Genomic DNA, 23,190 nt, shown 5'->3' on the forward strand with positions numbered 1-23,190 from the left:
AGACTGGCTCTCGAGCTGTTAAGTCATTCTGTCTATTTACCAATTGGTGGGGGAGACTCTTTTAGCAAAGGCTTAATCTTTTTAGAACCCATTCAGTATTTGGCAGTAGATCAGAACGCTGGGAACATAACCCTTTAGGCTTCTGAAGCATATTGATAAGTTGCTTTTATGGTATGATCCAGTAAGGCCAATAAAAGGTTTATGACATCTGACCAGCATTGAAGGTATGTTTGCTGCAACTGCAAATGGCACAGGCACTGTAGAGGAATAAGAGCAGTTTTCCAGTTTCCTAGCAACACCATTGATTGACTCAACTCGCAGCCACTCACTGCGTGCCTTTTCCCCTTCAAATGTTTTTGACAAGTACAGGACGAGTGTTGCAATGTGCCTGTTTCAAAGTGCAGCAGAAACAGTTTCTGTCTGCCTTTCATCTTCCTGCTTTATTTTTCCTGTCAACTCCTTTTTTTTTCTTTAAAGATACAGGTCTGTCCAGGCCTAAACTATGTCTCTAGTAGTTATTCTGGAGAACATATTCATAGCTGGTGTGTAGTAACCCCCTCCCCCTTCTTTTTTCTCTCAACCATTTCTGTTCCTCTGTGACGGGAAACGAAAGAGAGAGTAACTCATATCGAACAGAAAAGTTGGTGAAAGAGTTCATCAGTGAATAACTATTTACATATCTGGTGGAGCAAGCTAATTGGCAACAGATTAAAAAAATGTTTGCTTAACTGCAGACTCTCATGGGATCAGACATTTCTTTGTCAAAATATGGAGAGAAAAAACCATAATTTGGCATACAGTTAGAATCAAATACTGAACAACTCAGTTGTGGGTTTGAAAAAAATTGTTGAAAACCAAAGTTTAGAGGACAGCAAGCCAGAATACATATAGCATGTATGCTTTGGTGGTGGTTTTTCTTCAGTGTGCTTCAGGGCCCCTAAATCAGGGGTTCTCAAACTGGGGGTCATGACCCCTCAGGGGGTTGCAAGGTTATTATGGGAGGGGGTGGTGAGCTGTCATCCCCCATGCATGCTGCTGAGGGTGGCATGGCATAGGCAGAGTCATCACTCTTGTGGGGGTGGGGAGGAGGCGGAGGGTGTCATCACAGCCTGAAATATTTTCAAAGGGGGTCCCAGCAAAAAAAGGTTTGAGAACCCCTGGCCTAAATTGCCAGGTGCTGTTTGAGACTCTCCTGTGGAACGCCAATTGCACTTGAGAGTTCTGAGAACCCCCCAGAGGGGGGGTTACAATTTACTTAGTTGTAAAGGTGAAAGAATCAGATTGACTTGAAACTTACTGTCTCTTTCCCTTCCTCATATGAATTCACTTATGGAAAAATGTTCTGTAGCTTGATAACTTCTGTACCTTTTTTGAGGGGAGGAGGGCTCCTGTTGACTTCAGTTAGACTACTTTCCTGCTAAATAATAGTTCTGTTAAATTTGGAAAAAAAAACAAAACAAAACCTGTAGGAAAGTCACCACTCTTATAGAGGACTTCTTTCACAACTGTAAAAAAAATAGTTAGTTAATTAAGTTACCCTAAAGAAAGACTTTTTGGTAGTTCCTGCGATCATTTTTTTAAAAAACAATAACTGAATATAACAGCTAGTGTGAGAGTCCTTAGGGGCTGTACTGTACCATCAGCCTTTAAGCAGAAGTCACCATTGAAATCAATGACGAGTTCTGCCTAAAAATGGATAGCATGATATGGCCCTTTGGGAGGATACTGGCAAATAAGCAAATTAAACAGAAAGAGAGCAGCATGTTGTCATAGCAACAGTGCAATTAAATTACTTTACTGTCAGCCATGATATAATTTTCCTGTTTAGGAGCTCATGGGACATAACTTCCATTTGGAGTCAAAGTTGAGTTTGCAGCATAGGTGAGCAGTGCACAGTGCCCTGATTTTAGAGTAAAACTAGTATTTCTATGCCAAACATTCAGATTCTCTTTAGAAATCCAGGAAGTAGTGTCTATGTAGGCTCAGCCTCTCTGTCTACATGTCTATATCAATATATTTTCCTCTTCCAGATAGCTTTTGTCTCAAACTAGTTGCTCTTGTTCTGTTCTTTGTAGCGGTTTTACTGTACACTAACTTATTTCTACATGTGGCAGTGCCATGTAGGTTTTTAAAAAAATTTAATCTTTGCATAAGTATGTTATATTTATCACTACTTTGGAAAGAACTGAAGTAGTGGCAATTTTTTCCCTTTTTTTATATCCCTCAAATGAATTCTGTTCTTCATTTGTCCCCTTCTCCAGAATGTTGGCCTTGGCTTCCCCCACCCGATCCCCTTCAGCCTTTTTCTTTAGATAAGGCACTTTGGCCCCTCTATAATTCTGTTCCAGAGGGGTAGCCGTGTTAGTCTGTATGCAGCAACAAAAAAACAAGAGTTCTGTGACACTTTAAAGACTAGCACATTTAATTTTTGTAGGCATAAGCTTTTGTGAGACTCAGCTCACTTTGTCAGACGCAGAGGAAGAAGTGAGCTGAGTCTCACGAAAGCTTATGCCTACAAAAATTAAATGTGTTAGTCTTTAAAGTGCTACAGAACTCTCTCTAATTCTGGCTGCCAATTACTATAATTTCTCCCTCACTACAACAGTAAATCGGTGATGCTGTGACCAGTGTACCGAATGTGTCCTCGCTAATCCCTTAGACCTTGTCTACACTAGTGTTTATGCCAACAAAACTTTTGTCCCTAGGGGATGTGAAAAAAACCACATCCCTGAGTGATATAAATTTTGCCGGCATAAGCACTTGTGTAGATAGTGTTATGTTGGCTGGAGAGCTCTCTTACAGCGGCACTGCTGTACTGATACAGCGGTGCCACTGTAAATTTTAAGTGTAGACTGGCTATTAGCCAGAGGAATTATAGTACTTAATATAGTCTACAGTATATTCTACACTTTTTGTTTCCATACAGGCATCTTTGCCTCTTAAGTGCTTGTGCTGAAAGCTCCATAATTTTACATCCACCACTAATTCCTATTTTTTTAACCTGCTTAGTATTTTGTGTATGAAAACTGAGGAGACATTTCTTGTCCTACTATGCCCTCTCTTCCCCCTTTTAAAAAAATATTTTACTTCCATTGGTTTCTGTTGAATCACTCAGACTACTTATCTGACCAAGCTTCTGATGTATCCAAGTCCTTCTGAATATTATTGATCTCTCAATCCTTGGCTCCCTAATGCAGTATTCTCCTAGGTCACTGTTATAATACTTAACATTTCCCATGGATGATCACCTCTGCCACATTTCAGTTAAGTTTCAATGTATGTTAAAATCCCCTTTGTTTACATGTACTTTGAAGTGTGCTGTTTTTTTTCTAGCACATGCTTCTGTATCTCTTGGTCAGGTCCCAAATTGCAGGATCCCTTTCAAGTCTGTTTAAAAAGTTCTGCTCCTAGTTTTGAGTTAATTCCTAAGTGTGCCTGTAGTTACATTTGAAGTTTGCTTGCTTGTTCCCTCAGCCAGAAGAGGCAGAGCACCTTAATCACAATACTAGTGTGTTGTCCTCAAAATTGAAACAGCTGAACTTAATCTGAAGCAACTGGCCTTACGCTCCCTGTTTTTTTTAAAGTTGATATACTTACTAAAAACAATATGTGTTTTGGATTTCCTGTGTGGAGTTTTGCATATATGCAGAATTGAGGCATATCAGGATTATTGTATTATCCTATGGACTGAAATTTCATTCCTTTTCCTGACTGTAAATTATTTTATATAACAGTCTTGGATGTGTATTTATGTGATCCTGTCATTTTTAATGTAGAACATAAAAGGCCAAATTACTGACTGGGGAAAAGCTGTCAAAATGTTGTTATGCTAGATCTGCTTTACCAGCTAATCTTTTTTAACTTTTTTCCCCTTCCCTGCTTTGGATTTACTCTACTAGGAGCCTCTGTCTAAATGGGTCCAGTCATGCCTCCCAGTAAGAAGCCAGAGGGTTCAGGAATTAGTGTTTCCAGCGGACTGAGTCAGTGTTACCAAGATAGTGATTTATCAAAGGCACTTCATGAGGACGAGGACCTAGATTTCTCTTTGCCTGCCATCAGATTAGATAAAGGGGCCATGGAGGATGAAGAACTAACTAACTTGAACTGGTTACATGAGAGCAAGAATTTGCTGAAAAGCTTTGGGGACTCAGTCTTAAGAAGTGTTAGCCCAGTTCAGGACATTGATGATGACACGCCGCCTTCTCCTGCTCATTCGGACATGCCCTATGATGCCAAGCAGAACCCCAATTGCAAACCTCCTTATTCCTTTAGCTGCCTCATATTTATGGCCATTGAGGACTCGCCAACCAAACGCCTGCCCGTAAAGGATATATACAACTGGATCCTAGAACACTTCCCCTATTTTGCTAACGCACCCACTGGATGGAAAAATTCTGTGAGACATAATCTGTCGTTGAATAAGTGTTTTAAGAAAGTGGACAAAGACAGAAGTCAGGTAAGATTCCAACTATTCAGATATACTTGTTCTTAATGAAATTCATCTGCTCATCTTAAAATGTATTCACTATGGTCAAATGCAGTTTACAGTACTATCTCTGATAATTTCATTTCATTACATGCACAAAGCCGGCATTGCTCTAGGATAGCTTGTTCTGACTTTATTGAAGTCATTGTCTAGACATCTGTAAGAAAGTACACTTGGGTTGTTTTTTTCCAGCTGGTGTCTTCATGCATAGTGGTTAAATATTGTTTTTAGTTATCATGCTGTGCTAATGGTTTCCAGCTATACGAGACGCATGTAATCATACTATAAATAGTGTGCAGTGCTGTTCTTGGCTTATACAAATGTCTAGTGAGAGGGGATGCCATGTGTAAGATTCCATCCCCTTTCCCTTATCTGAATTGCAATTTGAGGAAATTTTGTCACTTGTAAAAATTCAGAAGAAGTGGAGAGTTGCGCTTAACTGCCTGGTCTCAGATGTGCTTAAGAGAATCTCCTTTGAGAGGACATATGTGTGGCAATTGCCAAGGAGAAAGTTTGCGACGTTCAGGTGTTTGAGTCCCACCCCTGTAACCACTGTGAGCTCCAGAAGTTAAATTGTGCTCTTTTATGCCTGTGCAGCCTCATTGACCTCCGTGTGGTGGCATGGGTATGAGAATCAGATTTTTAGCACCCAGGTCTTCATTATTGCTGTGTTCCTTCGTTTCACTGATCGAATTTTTCAGTTGCCCCTGAAGAAACAGGCTGTGGATGAGAGGAAGCAAAAATGTACAATGTGTTGAAGGCATTTCTCTTTCCTGCATCGCTTTTTATTGTATATATATCTGCCCCTTAAGGGAAACAGTTGTCCAGTTCCAAATGGCTGCAGCCTCCTAAAGCAATAGGACTCATGAACCCTCAACAGAGGAGCTGCCACGTGAATTGGCAGGCTATTTCTCCACTTTGCTCTCCAACAGGTTGATGAAATAAATGGTACATCTGAAATCACATCAGTAAAGAGATTTCTATAATTAAATTAATAGAAAATCTATATGTAGAGGACACACTCTTCTGTTTGAAAGATTTATTCAGCTTTGTATTTTTCATTTGGTTTAGCAGATGCTCTGGTTGCAACATAAATTGGCTACTCAAAAACTAGACGACGGTGAGATCTAACCCTGAAATCTGTGAAACTGAAGCTGATGTAACTCTTAAGTGGAATAAATAATGTTTCAGAGCAGGCATAGATAGGCACTAACAACTTTTTTTGTTTACATTTCTTAACTTTATTTGTGTGGGCTTTTAAAACTGATTTGTTACTTTTTAAGCTGCAGTTTCCTAGAATTCACCCTTCACAGCTAGTTTGGTCTCTGCTGTGTTAATGCCACATTTGATAAATCAGTTGCTGTACATGAGCATGCATGAGATTAAAACTGGCCCTTAGTTCCTGAACTGGATCTCATTTCATTTGATAAACTAGAGTTCTAACTTGGTATTTGGAAGTTAGAATGTAAGGCAGAGAAAATGCCATACCATTTCTTATCATGGCCTGTAAATCACACTCCTGACCACAAGCTAACAAAATAGACATAATAAAACAAAAAAAAAATATTGCAACAAGCTAGGCATGTGCTTAGCATTCCCATTTGCTTTTTGTTCCCCTTTTCCTCTTTTTTTCAAAGTTGCCTATTTAGATTACAGGTTCCCTGCTATGTGTGTATGTCAAGTGTCCAACACTCTTTTGGGAAGAGGAAGTAATCCTCTACAGGAAGATAGAGACACTGGGGTTCTTCTTATGCATGACTCTGGAAAACTGGTCACCTGCAATTATTGGCACTCATCGTAGTGGCGATACTGCATCAGCGCTAAAGTGATGAGTGTTTTAGAAATCCTGATTAAAATAAATAAAACTAGATTTGATCCCTTCTCAAGAAGATGAGCTGTCTGAAATGTACAAATATCTCTTTTTATACCCCTCCCAGTTCCTCATAACACCCACTTGTCCTGATGGTAACGAGCAGTAATATCAGTGAGATCTCCATCGTCCATTTAAAATGCATATTGAGTAAGGTCACTTAAATACCCTCCTGGGTTTCTCTCCTCTTCCCTAGGGCAAGAGATCTGGCATTTTTGAGACCTGCATATTTGGCACTCACTAGTTGCAACTGCTGATTCAGTAATTTTGGCATCTAACAGTAGACTTGGGAAGCAGTAAGCTTTACCTGTTAGTTTTTCAATATATGGAACTCTAGAGCTCTCTGTGGTGTCTGACAACAGGTCTTTTACAATACATTCAGGTACCTGTTCAAAATTCAGATTGTAAATACAGAATAAATCTTTGTTTTAGGATCACCAAATTCCCATTAATAGTACTGTTACTCAAGGTGATATTTTAAGTTTGCATTGAAACACTGTCTGCAAGTAGCTGGGTTTGGGTGGGTATTTTACTTATTGCTTCTGTGTGGCAATGTAGTTTAGCAAATGGCACACCTTGAAATGGTAACAAGACAGGTTCCAAAACATGCCCAGGGTGTGGAGTGGGTTTTTTTGTTTTTGTTTTGTTAAATCAGTTTTTGGAATTGCAGGCATTTGCTAGTTGATGTGTGTTGATACATTGTGGGAAGCTAGATGATTTCTCTTTCATGGCCATGCTGTCTAGTGCTCAAATGTATATTCTATTTCAATAATACTTTTTCTGAAAAAGTGTTGGTGAACAGTTCATTCTCCCTTGAATCTTTTCAGAATATTAGTTTGCTAACTCTTAGCCAAGCCAGTTTAAATTCACGTGGCATTGATTTGTGGCTTTACAGACAAGCAAAGGGGCATTTTTTATGCCATGTGCTTGGGGCAGGCTGACAACACAACTATGTTCTGTAGTTGTGGTGACTGTGAAGGCTGTAATGGTTGTTTTGTGTCTAAGGTTAGGTTCTTTTAGCTTTCATATTATTTACTATAGTGCCATTGTAGTAAATGTTCTGCAGGCAAGTAGAAAAGACAGAATCTGTGCTGAGGCAGATACGATCTAGATTACCCACATCTCTTTTGTTGTGGATCTAGAGTGTACAGAAGTGGAGGGTGGAAGGCAAGACAATAGTAAGCAGTAAGAGTGGAACATACGTGCACGTGTGTGATTTTTGTTTTACTTTTTTCCTTCCCCCTACACCTCCATCACTTCCCATGTCAAAATTACTAGGTCAGATCTTTATAACTTGCATATCCTCAGGCTGCTGGATTTGGGCTAGGAGCTTCCTCTCTTTCCAGTTAAAGAGCTTTGTGTTATCCAGACTGAGATGTGACATGAGTAGAACTGGTGAAAAATTGTGTTTCTGGTGAAATTCACTATATTTTTCTGTAGCTGTGCAGTTATGTACTAGAGACGATCTGGAGACTTCAGAGCAGCTAATTTACCACGTTTAAGGCACAGGCTGCTTCTTTGATCCCTTTATTGTGAAAGCTTGACTGTGTATTTTGTGGTACCTTATGGACGGCAATGCCTAGGCACAGTGAGAGGAATTTCAAACCGAACCCTTCAATTTTGTGACTTGTGTTTAGGATGACCTTCCGTATACTTAATTCGGCATGGCTTCTTGTGTATACGTATGGCAGAGAGAGAGTGAGCCTTTTGAATTTAATGTTCTGTGCTCTATGTCACAGGACAAAAGATCTACAAACTGCATCACTGCTTCTTTTTTCAAAGTTCTAATATTGTCACAGTGATGTTTCCAAATGGTGGAGAAAGAAACTTTGGGTGATATAATACAAAGGTTTATTCAGATATTGCCATTACTGTATAATAGCTTTACACTAATAATATGGCATTGTTAGTCTTAACCAATAGACACTTTCTAGATCAATAAAAGCCAGGATTACTAGGTAATTTTTCTAGGATGGTGATTATCTGGGGTGGGAGAAGAGAAAAAACCCTAGTACTTTATAGTACCAAACCTCTGCTCTGAGTTTAGCCTTTTAACAATATAATACTCTCCCAGCATATATAAAATATCACATGATCTTAAGCATAGAAGGAGTTCCCTGGTTTTGTTTATATTGCTAGATCTATAAATTCAGTGATTCAGATTAATCCTATTGCGACTCTTCAGATTTAAATGCCCTGTAGTGTGTGTCCCATTTAGTACAATCTGTTAGCCCATGACTTTTCTGACTTCCCTACCATCTGGTCCTTGGCTATAGAAAGGAATTTTTCTTGTATATGTGTCTCCATAGCAACGAGTTTTCAGTTGATATGGAAAGTAAGCAGTTGCCTTAGCAACAGAGTTACTGATGTGGCAGCTCCTCTGCTTTCACAGAAAGGGCTAAGCTAGTTCAGACGCATTATGTAGGTTTGCTGTAATTATAGCTGCGCCCACTAGTGCTGCTATAGTTGAGGGTCTGCAAGAGTTTTGTTTCAACCTCTATCCCCCCCCCCCCTTGAGATTTATGTATTGGGGCCTAAGTATTCACCCTTTGCTGAACCGTAGCTGATATCTTGGCTATGGAGTACACGGCTTATTTATGCTTTCCAGTTTCCAAAAATTAAGAACTTGCTTGATCATTACTCTTTTATAAGTAGGTGAGGGGGAAGGATGTCTGTCATATTAGAAGCTGTTTTTGTCTTCTGTTGTAAATGGATGGGAGTTCCTTTCTTATCAAAGTGACATCTAGCAGCAGCCAGTCATCACAGTTGAGTGTCATTCCTGTACTCCTTTCTGCTATTAAGATGTCCTCCTTGCCAGTCTTTTCTGCTTCCTCAAAGGCTCGTCCGAGCTTCAGGGCAACTCTTTGACTTTCCTGGATTCTCTGTATGAGAATGGGGAATTGCTTGCTAAAGGAGTGAGGGGGTGTCTAAGGCAGACAAAGCCAAAACCATTGAGCGTTTCCTTTTAGACTGCTGCTGGTACTGAGGGAGCTCAGACTGGGGCCTGTGAATCAAGATAGGAGAATAACATGGCCCATCACCTCCATTTGATGTGGGGTTTATTCACTGAGGCTGATTGCCGATAATTGGGTCATGACGATCAGGTCAGGATCCCCCTTTGCCTGGAATGGGTTCAGAGCTGTGGGAATACCCACATACTTATTTGGCCATAATGTGAACTGCTCCAGATTTACCCTTGCCTAATGCATTTGCCTCCATTCTAGCAGATGGCCCGGTTGCACGGATGTGTATGCTAACTCTTCATTTCTTGGTTTTCACAAACTTAAGTCTTGCTGAATTCAACATTCTGGAAGGGCACAATATACCGTCCGACAACCTTAACTCTGACTAATATGTAGTCTACACTACAAACTTATGTTGTATAACTCCATTGCTCAGGATGTGCATCCCTGAGCAATGGAGTTATACTGACTTAACCCCTGCTGTAAACAGTGCTATGTGGATGGAAGGGCTTCTCCTGTTGCTATAGCTACCACCTCTGGTGGAGTACCTACACTGAGGGGAGAAGGTCTACTGTCAGCATAAGTAGCATCTGCACTAAGCACTCTAGTGGTGCAGCTGCACCACTGTACATGTAAACAAGCCCTAAGGAGGTTGTCTGTTGGTTGTGGTTGTTTGTTTGTTTTGTTTTTTGGTCAGTCAACCTCTCACCTAGTGAGAATCTAATAGAGATGCCATCAATACATGTTCCCCATCAATCATATTGAGCTATGAAATTCAGTGAGCTCATTGTGATTTGCACCAGAACACCAAGAGACTGACACTAGCAACTGCATGCTTTCTTCTTCTCACTTTGGGAGCTCAGCTCATGCAGAAAGGAGTCCTTGTGGCGGGGAAGGGGGAGGATTTTGTGGAGAAGCGATTCTTTAATATACATGGTCTTTGTGTGATCTGTTAATGCCCTGGCCTTTGACAAGTAAAATGCCACTAATAGGGATAAGACATTACCTAGAATGGAGGAAAAGGAGCCTGATTAGTCCTGAATAGACTCTCTTAAGCCAATTTACATATGCACATTCACCAACAGTGACACTTTCAGCATTACTTGGGAGAGAATTTTTCATATGGGAGATCCTTGACAATCTGCTGGGTTTCTGGCTTTGTCAGATCAGAATAACACAAACCATAGAATTTTAACAATTCCTGAATCAAGCCCATAATTCTGGTTGAGCTAGAGCATACCTTTTTAGAGAGACCTGAAGTTTTGATTTAATATTATAATTATAATATATTTATTAATTGTTCAAGAATCCACCACATTCCTGGGTAAGTTTGTTTCAATTATTAATTACTTTAAATTCAGGTTAAAAACTAGGCATACATTTTAATCTAGTTTCATTTTCAAGCCACTGGATTTTATTTTGCTTTAGTCTGCTAGAATAAAGAGTTCTTTACAAACAGAAATCTTCTCCCAGTGTAGGTACTTAGACTATGATCAAGTCACCTCTTAACCTTCTCTAGGATAAACTAAAGAGATTGAGTTCTTTAGTCTCTTTCTGTAATGTATTGTTTTCCAGGCCTTGAATCATTCCTGAAGTGCATCCTTTTTTTTTTCTTTTTTCTTTAATCCTTTTCAACTTCCTTTTTGAAATGTAAACACCAGAATTGGACACAGTATTTCAACAATGCTCTGATGGATGCTATAGACAGAGGTAATACCACCTCCATGTATAAGATAGGGAGATAAGAATCTCTTCCAGCCCCCTCAAATTCATTGGTTTCGGGGGGGGGGGGGGGAGTGTGATCTAAGGTGGTAGAACACTCTTTGTGATTCAGGACTGTCTATATTGTATCTTTTACAGCTCCAAACACATTGTCAGTACATCACTGATCATAATGAAATGCTACCTCTGTCCACAGAGCTCTCTGAATTCTGTCTCTCTAGGGTTGGGTTGGGAGCAATTTGCGAGTGGGGTTTTATTTATGAGTTGAATTTGCTAGACAGGAAAGTGGGAACAAGGTGCTGATATTTGTTGTGGTGATAGAAGCTAGTTAGTTGGATGAGGATGGGGGCATATAGCTCTGTTGGCAACTAGGCTTCACGGCTGAGTTAAGGGAAAGAGAAGAGCAATATATATGCTTTGAGGCTTTTGTTTACATTAACCAGAGTTTTTTTGCTGCTGGAGAATTGTGCCATTGTCTTCGCTGAGAGCAGGATTGCGCCTTTAAGAGCTATTATTTCACACAATGGCTCCCGTCTAGCCAGGTGCTTAAATGCATGCCTAACTTGCCTGACATCAGTGTTACATGCTTAAAGTTAAGTACATACTTAATTACTTCAGTGGACTGGGGCCAATGAGATGTGCACACAACATTCATAAGAAGCAGTTTTTCTGTTGTATGTCTTTTTTTTTAACTGCACTTTTAAATATGGCAATTGGTTCCTTTTGTTCAAGGTCTTAATTGACAGCAGAGAAGGCTTTAAGAGGAACTGTGCTGTGAAACTTATAAAAAAAAGGATGTTATTGAAGTGGCCTGTGAAATAAGAAGGGTGTCAATAAAATCAATTAACAAGCTTTTCTGTGAAACCTTCTTCATTTTCTCGTTCACCACCTATCTCTTTCACTAATTCCTCGAGAGTTGTAATGAACAAAGTGCAGCTGTATTTTACATTTCAGTTGTAACAAATCTTAGGGGCTAATGCTCTGTTTTGAGCACAGCAGGCTGCATAAGCCATCAGAGTTGTCTGAGGGTTGAAGTATATGCAGAGAAACACTTTTTAAGTGTCCATTAACAAATACTTAACCATGGTGAATTACAGTGAACTCTCCTATGAGATGCCTTCCAGCCCCAAAGCCTCACTACACTGAATGCGCCACCAATTTGTGATTGAACGTTTAAAGATTACCCATGTTCCCTTGTCTCAGGAAACACTTTGTTTCATGTCCAACACTTGAATTCTTCAATGAATGCATTTTAATGAGAAAATATTTATCTCTTGAATTTCTCCAGAAGCTGACTCTATTATTTTGTGGCCCAAAAAAGGAAACAAGCATTTTGTGCTGGCTGAAATGGAACAGTAAGATTAAGCTACTAGGCCTTGATTCCTTGGTGTGAAGATCTTTTGAAAAATGGTTAACAAGATCTGATTATGATTGAATAGACTAGAGCTGAAAGCTCTCTTCAGACAATCTAGAAGTCAGTATTTTAATTTGCTGATGAACTTCAATTTCCTTCCTCCCACTATGTTTTTAGTAGGCAGTGAATTGATTCGGTTTAGCAGGTGGAGTGTGTACAAATATGGAATATTAATAAATAAGCATTTAATGAATTGTAGAGATGTCTTTCTCTGAATTTCTAATCCAAGTTTTTAACAGACCTCTGTGGTATCTGAAACTTATTACTAACATCAATGTTTCAAGGGACCAATATGTGCTACTTCTGTGTATTATTTAGAGCCATCTTGTATATCACATCTGCACCATCAAATGTTGTTTAAAACCCTGTAAAAAGCTCAAGATAATGGATAGCTAAAATCTTTTTTTTTTTTTTTTTTTTTTTTTTTTTTTTTAAATCTGGACTGCATTGTGGCTCAGTTTCAAATTGTCTCCCCTCGTCTCGCCTTCAAACAACCCCGCAATCTTTTCAAGCTCATCATCCGAAGCAAGCTCCCTACAGACCAGAACACACTATGACAAAGTGGCAGCGGACTCTGCCAAAACAACAGATGCAAAACTTTCAGACATATCTCCACTGTTACAATGATCAACACCCCCCACCCCAAACACACACCTTCCAAGATCCACAGTCCTATACCTATCACAACATGTGGTGTATCTCATCCAGTACATTAAATGCCCTAATAAACAACTATGCGTGAAACCAGACAATGACTACGCTCTTGAATGAACTCTCACAGGAAAATGATAAAAAGACAAAAACACCACCACATCAAGTGTGGGTAAAACTTTTCACAAAGTGATCACTCTATATCTGACTTATCAGTCCTCATCCTCAAATGGAAGCTGCATGAAACTTTCAAAAGATGAGCCTGGGAGCTTAAATTCATAATTTGCTAGACACCAAGGGCACATCTACATTGCAAAGTTAAGTTGAAGTAAGGCAGCTTAAGGTTACCTAACTATATGTAAGCATACACACTTTTTGGCGTTCCTCCTAACTCGCCCACTATGCTGGCCTAGTAAATCCATCTTGATGAGAGGCATAAGGCTTTAGGTCGATGTAGTTCGGGTGGCGTGTTATTTGCATCGCCTATTGCAGGGGTGGGGAACGTCCGGCCCGCGGGCCGTATAAGGCCCTCAAAATCATTTGGTCTGGCCCTGGCAAGGCAACCGCAGGGGGGAATTCGGCGGCGGCGCAGTTTCATGGCGGCGGCGGGGTTCCGTAGGGGGGGGCAGTGCCCGCCGCCGAAACCCTGCCACTGTTTGCCCCTTTTTGGCGGGGGAGGGGGGGAATTCGGCGGCAGCACGGTTTCACGGCGGCGGCGGCGGGGGGGAATTTGGCGGCGGACACTCAGCCGTCTTCCGCGTACCACCATCAGGCCCTTGGCAGAAAAAAGGTTCCCTACCCCTGGCCTATTGGCTGTCAGCCGAAGCGGTGGAATTGGCAAGAATGTCAATTTTACTCCTGGTAGGTTCCCTGTTTTGAAATTGAGCAGGGGGCTGGAGGGTGTTCTGTCTGTGACAGCTGGAGCCTCGCTGCTTGTTTGTGAGAGCCTGGGTTGTGGGCTCCCTGCAGAGCTCCCCGCTAGAGCCTGGCTGCTACCTGGGCTGTCAGTTTCCTGCTCCCCATGGAGCTCCCTCGAGTGGGGAGCTGAGAGTGTGGGCGCTTCTCCATGTGGAATTGAGAGTCTGGGCTCTCAGCCCCCCCACACTACCGCTCTTAAGTTAGTGCAAGCACTCATGGTGAGGACACGCATTACCAACAGAATGAGGGTAGTGTGGACATGGAAAAACTGTAGTGGCTCTAACTTAATTGTGTAGTGTAGACATGGTCTAAAAATCTCAGACTGAACAGAGACACTGGATTTATGGCTTATTACAACAATCTGTAACCCACTAACAACCCACCCCACAGCTGCTCCCCCTCACCTCCTTCCTTTGCTCCCTATGACTGGAGTAGTGTTAATGGACCACTTCACCTTGAATGGTCCCTTGAAATATGTGGTAAGTACTTATGCTAAACAATCTGTTCCACTTTGTATTTAGCTATGACACTCTGAAGTCTGGTCTACAGTACAGACCTATATTGGTATAACTACACTCCACACCCGTGAGTGACATTGTTATACCGATCTAGCCCCGCATGTGGACAGCGTTGTTGGTTGGAGAGCTGCTTCCGTCGGCATAGCAATAGTCTCTTGGGGAAGTGGCTTAACTGTTGACTAGAGCGCTCTCTTCCATTGGTGTAGAGAGTCTTCATAAAAACGCTATAGTGGTGCTGATTCGGCATTTTAAGTGTAGACTTGCCAGTGTAAGTTTCCCAGATCTGAAGCAGAGCTCTGTGTAAGCTCGAAAGCTTGTATCTCTCACCAACAGAATTGGTCCGATAAAAGATATTACCTCACCCACCTGGTCTCTATGTTGCTCAATAGTGACTAAGACCTTGTCTGTACTAGCACTTATGCTGGCAAAACTTTCGTTGCTCAGGGTGTGGAAAAAACACCCCTTGAGCGACATACGTTTTTGCTGGCATAAGTGCTTGTGTAGGTGTGTTATGTCGATTGGGAGAGAGCTCTCTCACCAGTATAATAAAACCAACATAATTACGGCTGCTTGTTTAAGTGGTGAGAGAGCGTCTCCCGTCAATATAGCACTGTCCACACAAGTGCTTATGCTGGCAAAACTCTTGTTGCTCAGGGGTGTAGTTTTTTTCTTTTTCCACACCCTTAGTGACACAAGTTTTGCTGGCATAAGTGCTAGTGTAGACAAGGCCTAACCTACTTTTAGAAGTAGCTGACTTCTTTCCTTTCTAAGTTGGGCAGAACAGAAGTGAATATGGCAAACAGAGGTGTTAGGACACATTCAGTCCTGGTGTATGTGAATACAGCTCAGCTGAAGTCCATGTGCCTGGTGATAGCAGGATTGAATTTCACTCAGTATATAGAGGGAAAGCTTACATTTTTTTCTTTTCAAGATTTTTCTTCAGTAAGTATCACCTCTGATTAGTGCGTCATGAATCATACATGATCTAGAACTTTAGCATAACGTGCCTGTACAGTCTCAGAGAGAATCTGTGAGAATTGATGGGTTTGTCCCTTCCTTTATGTAGGAAGTGGCAGTAGCCAGGCTTAGCAGACCTTTCTGGTGTTTGAATGAAACATTCATGAAGACAACCACTATTTGCTGTGTGATGCTTCTGATTTAACTGAATTCGGTTGGAAATTGAGATGTGACTTAACCCCTCCCCCTGCAACCTCCACTCCCCTGCAAATCTCCCCCCACTTTAACTTCTCAATGTGAAGTGCTGATGACTGGCTCACAGGCGCACAGTGCCTGTCCTGAGGAGCATTCAGTTTGCTCAATGCTTTACCAGTCTTCCCTCTTTGTTGTTCTCCTGTCTTAGCCCCCCATTACAGTCTCCGCCTTAGAGGAATCCTGTCACAACAGTAAATATTCCTGTATGCCTTCTTTAATTATAGAAGCAAAGGCACTACTAAATGAGTCAAGTGTTGTTCTTGCTGAGTTGTAGTAATATAGCAGACCATTACCATGGCTGCCTATTTGAACAATTGTCTGGAATTTAATCAGACCCTGACTTTATGTACAGATGAGAGGAAACCATCATCTGACTGAGGTTTGGTTTTGATTTCTTTTCCTTCTTTTTTTGTGGCATTTGCTCTCCAGATAGAACCTATTCCAGGCAGTAGCTTGCAAAAAGGGCCTAGATTCTGAGAGCTATATCAATTCATTGAATTATTTGGAGGAAAGGTACAGAAATTCATAGATTCCAAGACCAGAAGAGACCATTGTGATCATTTAGTCTGATTTCCTGTATACCACAGACCATAGGACTCCTCCAGAATAATTCCTGAAGTGATGATTTTATGTTCTTTCCCAAGTCATCAACAACTGATCCCAGCAGAACCCCAGTAGAAAAACATTTGATCAATGATGATTCCCTGTTTACAGTTCCATTTTGAGACCTATCAGTTAGCCAGCTTTTAGCATAACACATGTTAAATAGATTAATTTTATGTCTTTTTAGTTTTTTTAATCAAAATGTCCTGGTACCAGGTAAAACATTTTATGGAAGTCTAGTACATCAATGTGATCACCTTTATCAACCACGCTTGCAATCTCTCTTTTTTTTTTTTTTTTAATTTGACAGCATCTATTTTCTGTAAACTTATGTTGACTGGCATTAATTATATTATCCTCCTATAATTCTGTATTAATTGAGTCCTGGATCAGCTTCTTCATTGTCTTGACTGGGATCGATTGCAGACTGACAAGTCTATAATTACGTGGGTCATTCTATTTACCCTTTTTAAAATATTGGCACAACATTAGCTTTCTTCCAGCCTTCTGGAACTTCCATGGGGTTCCAAGACTTATTGAAAACTTGAATGCAAGTTATCTGGACCTGCTGATTTAAAATGTCTATCTTTTAGTAACTGCTGTTTAACATCTTCCTTTAGATGCTAGTGGACTGGAAAAAGCGTCATCATAATGATATAACTATATTGTCTTTTTTCCCCCCAACTACAGGACAGAAATATTTATTGAATGTTTCTGCCTTTTCCTCATTATTATTGATAATCCTACCATTTCCATCTAGTAACAGACCAATACAATTGTTAGCCACCACCTACAAAGAGATCTAAGCTCCCTGCTTCTTCAGAAACAAGTGGTCTAACTTAGCCTTTCTTCAAGTTTATTATGACACAGTGATTGGATCTGTGAGGATGTGTAGCTGTTTAAATGCTTGTATGGTGCTCATTGCTGTTATATCTGAACACCTAACAAAGGTTATTGAAATGATACACTTACAGTACTGTGACTTAATTTTGCTCCTCTATCAGAAGTGCTCTTACTCTATTATATAATGTGAGTATTTACTTACCCAATAACAACGGAGCTGATTTCGTTAGAGGTCCTAGTTTCCTGTTGGACAGAGTGTACATTCAGACCTGGTCTATACTTAATTAGATTGACCTAGCTATGTCTCAGGGCTGTGAAAAACTTTGTTTCCTGAGTGCCCTGGTTAGGTCAGCCTAATCCCTGGTGTAGACACTGCTAGTTCACAGGAAGAATTCTTCTGTTGACCTCGCTATTGCCTCTCAATGCAATTGATGGAAAAACACCTTCTGTCGATGTGGGAATCATCTACGCTACAGCGGTGCAGCTGTAGTATAGACATGCTCTCAGATGCTACAGTGATGGACTTCATACAAGAACTGAGAGGGAGAAATCTACTCTGCAAGATAATGATGCTATTATGCTGGCATTAATATTTTCCCTTGTGCTTTATTTCCCTTGGTCTGATTCTGTTCTCACACCAGTTTTACTCCTCTGACTTCACTTACTCTTGACTTCTGCTCGTGCAAGCAAGAGAGAAATTTGGTCCTAGGACTATGGAAGGAAGAACTTCTAGCCATAAGTAACACAGCATCTCTGCATCTTGGTCACTGATCCATGATAGCCATACTGAGAGATTGTTAGTTTCAGATCAAAGTAGTTATGTTAGTTTTAAGGAAACTTCATCCTGGGAACTGATGTAGGCATTTGTGAGAAGACTTATTCAAATGAATTTCAGCTGTGATTGGTTGTCTCAGTTGAGAAACGAAGCCAAACTGCTATCCTAGCTCAGTGACTCTAAGATGTCAAAATACTATTTGCAGGCTTACAAGACACTGAATTGCTGTACTTCATTTCAGCAACCGTCTACAACTTCCCAAGAGCCAGGCAAGCCTCAAACTGCCAATATAATTTGCCAAAGGAAGACTCTGAATAAGTGGAGGAATGAATGGGTGATTGTATAGAGACACTACGATTAAAATTAAAAAGTGAATGTTGTGTTGTACACAGCAGAAATTCATTTGTGGGATTCTGCAGCAGAGAATATGGATGAAATCCTTGAATACTGCATACAATTCTAGTCGCCCCATCTCAAAAAAGATAAATTAGAGTTGGAAAAGGTATGGAGAAAAGCAACAAAAATGATTAAGGGTATGGATCAGTTTCCATATGAGGAGAGATTAAAAAGACTTGGATTGTTCAACTTGGAAAAGAGATGACTGAGGAGGAGGGGAGTTTAACAGAGGTCTATAAAATCATGAATGGTGGAGAAAGTGAATAAATAAGTGTTATTTACCCCTTCACATACCCCCAAGAACCAAGGGTCACCCAGTGAAATTAATAGGTAGCAGGGTTAAAACAAACAAAAGGAAGTACTTCACACAATGCAGTCAACCTGTGGAACTTATTGCCAGAGGATTTTGTGAAGGCCAAAAGTGTAACTGGATTCAAAAAAGAATTTAGATAAATTTATGGAGGACAGGTCCATCAGTGGCCATTAGCCAACACGGTCAAGGATGCAATTCCATGCTCTGGGGGTCCTATAACCTCTCACTGCCAGGTGTTGGGACACGGGATGGATCACTTGATGATGGTCCTGTTCTGTTCATTCCCTTTGAAGCATCTGGCATTGGCCACTGTTGGAAGACAAGATACTGGGCTAGATGGACTATTGGTTTGATTTAGTATGGCCATTCTTGTGTTCTTATGAGGACATAGTTCATTCTTGTTATGTTACGAGCAGAAAAATTTATACTTTGTTTGCATTTTTTTTTGAGGTCCCATGACCAACAGGTATTGCGAGTGTGCAGTGAGAGGAGGTAACTGCTGCAAATGTTGTTCTAATTTTCTACCTAATTATAGCACCGCGAAAAACCAACTTTATTTAGTTTCATCAGTCCTCCTTAATTCCTGCAGGAAATTAGGTAGCTCCATGATGGCAAAACAAACTTGTCTGGCTTTGGTTTTGTTTACTCATTTGAAGGGAAGATTGTGATAATATGTGGATTTTTCGTGAGGGCGGGGCTGAGTAAATAGGGAAGAATGCTGGGATCCTGATAGGTTGAAGTGGGTAGGAAAAAGTGTTACTGTTACAGGATATTTCCTGTGAATTTAATAAATACTGCATCTCTTATGGATTTTTTTAACCATACAGTAAAACTTAATAGATTACGTACAGGTTGCAGCATTCTGTTTAATGGTTATTTTCTAGGCCTTGGTGAGTGTTTCACCATTGACTTCAGTTAAGCCAGGATTTCACCCCAGGTTTTTAGAATAACTTTCATAGAATTCTGTTTAAATACTGTGAGCATACCAGTGGGGAAACTTTTATACATGAAAATGCTTGTTAATCACATTACTTTAGTTTTCTGCCTAAAAAACGTCCGCAACCCCTCCCCCCCTGCTTTTTAGGACAGGGCTGAATGCAGGCTAAGCTTTGAAATGGTCAATCTGTGTATGGACCAAAAGCAAAAGAAGAGTTGAAATCAAAGAAATACATAGTTTCGGCATTAAGTTATGGATGCAGATATTGTGGAGGAAGAAAATCAATGTAGTTGTAATGTTTTGGGGAATTTTGTGAGTGAATTTAGATAAATGTACAGGTTGGGAATGTCGCTTGTTTTGTATCTTAATACTAAGTAATTCATCTAAAGACTTTTTTTTTTCCCTGTACTGACAAATAACTGTTGCTTAGCATTGTCATTTATTGCTAAGTAATTGTCTAGTTGCAGTGGCTTGTTTTGTTTTATTTTAAAAGCCTTTCATCCCCAAAGGGAAACATTTACAAATTTAAATTTTGCTGTGTCAAAAGCTGGTAGAATTATGTTTATAATCTTATTTGGAGTGCTTGTGGCTTTTGAGCTTTTGGCTGGCCAGCAGAGAAACAGGAAAGGAGCTATCATAAAGAGACCAATCACATGGAAGCTTTGGTACAGACAGTACTTGCTCCCAGCAACTGGAGACAACTGGGAAGATTTTTCAGACTATCCCTCCTGTACCGATAAATAAATAAGCATTGTATCTGCTCATTTTATACAGATGGTGACTTGCAGATCATCCCCGATATATTCTTAGTTGAGGTGGGAGCAGAAAATAGTTGTCACAAAGAATATCTCTGTCTTTTTGTGTCATCACAAGTTAGAAAAGCAATCAACTTGTATGGTGGTATGTCTGTCTTCTATGTAAAATTTTCTTACGAAAGAGGCATTCTGTTTTCAGTGAATGCTAGCAATAAATCTAAACAGGCCACTCTGGAAAAACCTGAATCTTTTTGTTGTCTTCAAAGTGACGACCCCCCCCCCCCCCCCCCCCCCCCAAAAAAAAAAAAAAAAAAAAGGTGTAGCATTAAATTGCAAGGAAACACACTGCATTGATTCTGAACTGGCTGGAAAGGAGTACATGTCATGAATATTGATAAAATTCTGTATTCGACTGTCTTCTGTGATTCCCATAACTTTTTCCACATTTTAACACAACCATTGTGATCCTCTTTTGCAAATATAGATTTGGTGTCAAAATCTGGATCATCAATTTTCTATGCTAGAATACAAAGAAAGATTATGTTCCATCAGTAACATTTCAGCTTCTTCCTGTTTTGCTTCAATTTATGACTTTTTTGTTGGTTGAGACCATTTTAAACAATAGGCTCCATAGTTTGTCTGAATTGTCGTTCAATTTTAACCATCTGTAGTTTCAGCTTTTTAATAGGTCTGGTCAGAATGTTTGTTTTTTTGTTTTTGGAATGGTGGAGAAGTTCCACTTAAAAAGCACCTTGTGTTGCCAGTCCCAAGCACTTTTTAAAAAAAAAAAATAAAAAAAAAAAAAAAAATCAGGCCCTAAACACCATTCAATAGGCTTAAAAATCACAAGATTTTTTTTTTTTTTTTTTTAAATATTGCCTTCTCTTTATTTGCCTTCTTGTTTTTGAGCCTTTAGGGTTCTCTTTCAAGCATTTTTTAGCAACCCACAAAATTTATTCTCTAAAATGAAAGCTGAAATTTTCACATAATCACATGACTCCAGGAACTTAGGTTTTCATAAAAACACCAGATATCGCCAGTCATGCGATTAAATCACACAAGTTGGCAATGCTAAAGCCACACTTTTGAGATGGCAATACAGGCTATAATCTGTCAAATCTACTGGGAACTTTCTTCAGTCACTTGTAAGTATAGCACGTCTCTGCAGAGCCGTTTGTTGTATAAAATGTTTGCTGTGTTGTCATCAGAGTTCTTATGCTCAATGCAGACTTCAACACAGTTTAGTAGTTGATTGCAAATATAAAGGGACAATCTACCAGAGAATTCCACCAAGAATCACTGGGAGGTTATCCTCTACCTTTCTCTTCCTGTCAATTAACTATGAGGTGGCTGGTAGTGGTTGACAAATTTTTGAACTTCAGTGTGATTTTAGGATTCTAAGGTGGCAATTAATTTCCTGTCCAGCTTTAAATTTGTTGAATATATGTGAGAAATGTATGTTAATTAAGCCTGAAAATAAGATATGTAATAACTTCTCATGGTCTGAATAAGTTGTGTAGAACCATGCTCTTTCTTGCATCTTTGGACAGCACCCTCAACAACTTAACATATCTGAAAGAAATAACGTCTATCAATAGAATTAATTAGGAATGTGTCTCTTTTTCTCTGCATGCATGTTTGTATGCCTTGGTTGGGTTATCTTTTTCATGTTCAACCAGTCATCCATTAACAACATCCAGTGTTAATGTTCTTGCTGGTTTTAATTTTTCTTCTTTTCTTCATTTACAGCATCTAGTAATGGATCTGTGAGTCTAAATCAGTCTGGAGCAGTATATCCAGGGTGAAGTACTTCAGTCATTCTCTGAGTTGTTTTTGTGCTATATTGAAGGGTATGTTAGCATAAAAGAAGTCTTCTGCAGGCCAAGTCTTTGCCTTGCAGGTGTTTCATTGATTGATCAAAGACAGGAGGATCTCTTTCTGAGTGATTGTTGAGCTCATAGAAAAACTGGAACAGTGACTCAAAATATTGCCATGTTTTGGTGACAGCTAAGACCTCAAAATCTCTCTCTGTCTTTGAACTCTGTCACCGTCTTCTTCTTTAGTAGACAGTTTCATTCAGGCCTTGTCTACACTAGAAAGTTTTGTCAACGGTAGTTTTTTTGTGATTAAAAAAGCGCTATTATTACAGTGCTTGCGCTCTGTAATTACACTCATTTTGTCTCAAAAACACGTCCACATTTGATGCTATAATATCGACAATGAGAGCAGTGCATTGTGGGCAGCTATCCCACCGTGCAACTCGGCAACTTCTGCCACTATGAATTCTGGGATGAGGGAGAGGAGAGCAAAGCAGCATGGGTGCTGGCTCAATGTCCCACCGTGCAATGTGTTTCCGTGGCTTCATTCATTGCATTGCTGGCAGTGACTCTCACCAATTTTTCAAAGGTTCCCCACTGTTTACTGTGTGTCTGCCATCTCTATTTGAAAAGATGGATCTCGCACTATTCTCCACTGTTGCTTTCAGCGTTCTGAATATATTGCGGCTGGTCACGCAGTACATCATGAGCTCCTGATCTGTTGAGTGACATGCAGACAAACAGCACTGCATAATTGTTGTCATTCACAAAGCATCTGCACACAGTGAACCACCACTTCTGGGTGTGTGAGACAAGCACTGAGTAGTGGGATCGCATCATTCTGCAAGTCTGGGATGATGAGCAGTGCTGGAGAGCTCATGAATGCGCAAAGCCACTTTCATGGAACTCTGTGCGGAGCTGACTCCTGCACTGTGGCGCAAGGACACCAGAATGAGAGCTGCCCTCTTGGTGGAGAAGCGCGTGACAATCGCTTTGT

The 23,190-nt window shown here is 40.2% G+C and overlaps 1 protein-coding gene across 3 annotated transcripts in view; it reads left to right on the forward strand.

Moving 5' to 3' along the window:
* FOXN3 (forkhead box N3) overlaps positions 1-23,190 on the forward strand; it is a 292,978-nt gene that overhangs the window by 111,808 nt on the left and 157,980 nt on the right. For all 3 annotated transcript variants that reach the window (XM_067556333.1, XM_067556332.1, XM_067556334.1), the window contains exon 2: positions 3,900-4,456. In XM_067556333.1, the coding sequence (XP_067412434.1) occupies positions 3,914-4,456 (543 nt within the window). In that variant the 5' untranslated portion in view covers positions 3,900-3,913. The remainder of the gene's footprint in view (positions 1-3,899; positions 4,457-23,190) is intronic.

This window comes from Emydura macquarii, unplaced genomic scaffold, assembly GCF_026122565.2.
Source record: "Emydura macquarii macquarii isolate MOO-44397 ecotype Brisbane River unplaced genomic scaffold, CSIRO-AGI_Emac_v2 contig_1713, whole genome shotgun sequence".
In the NCBI taxonomy this organism is placed as follows: Eukaryota; Metazoa; Chordata; order Testudines; family Chelidae; genus Emydura; species Emydura macquarii.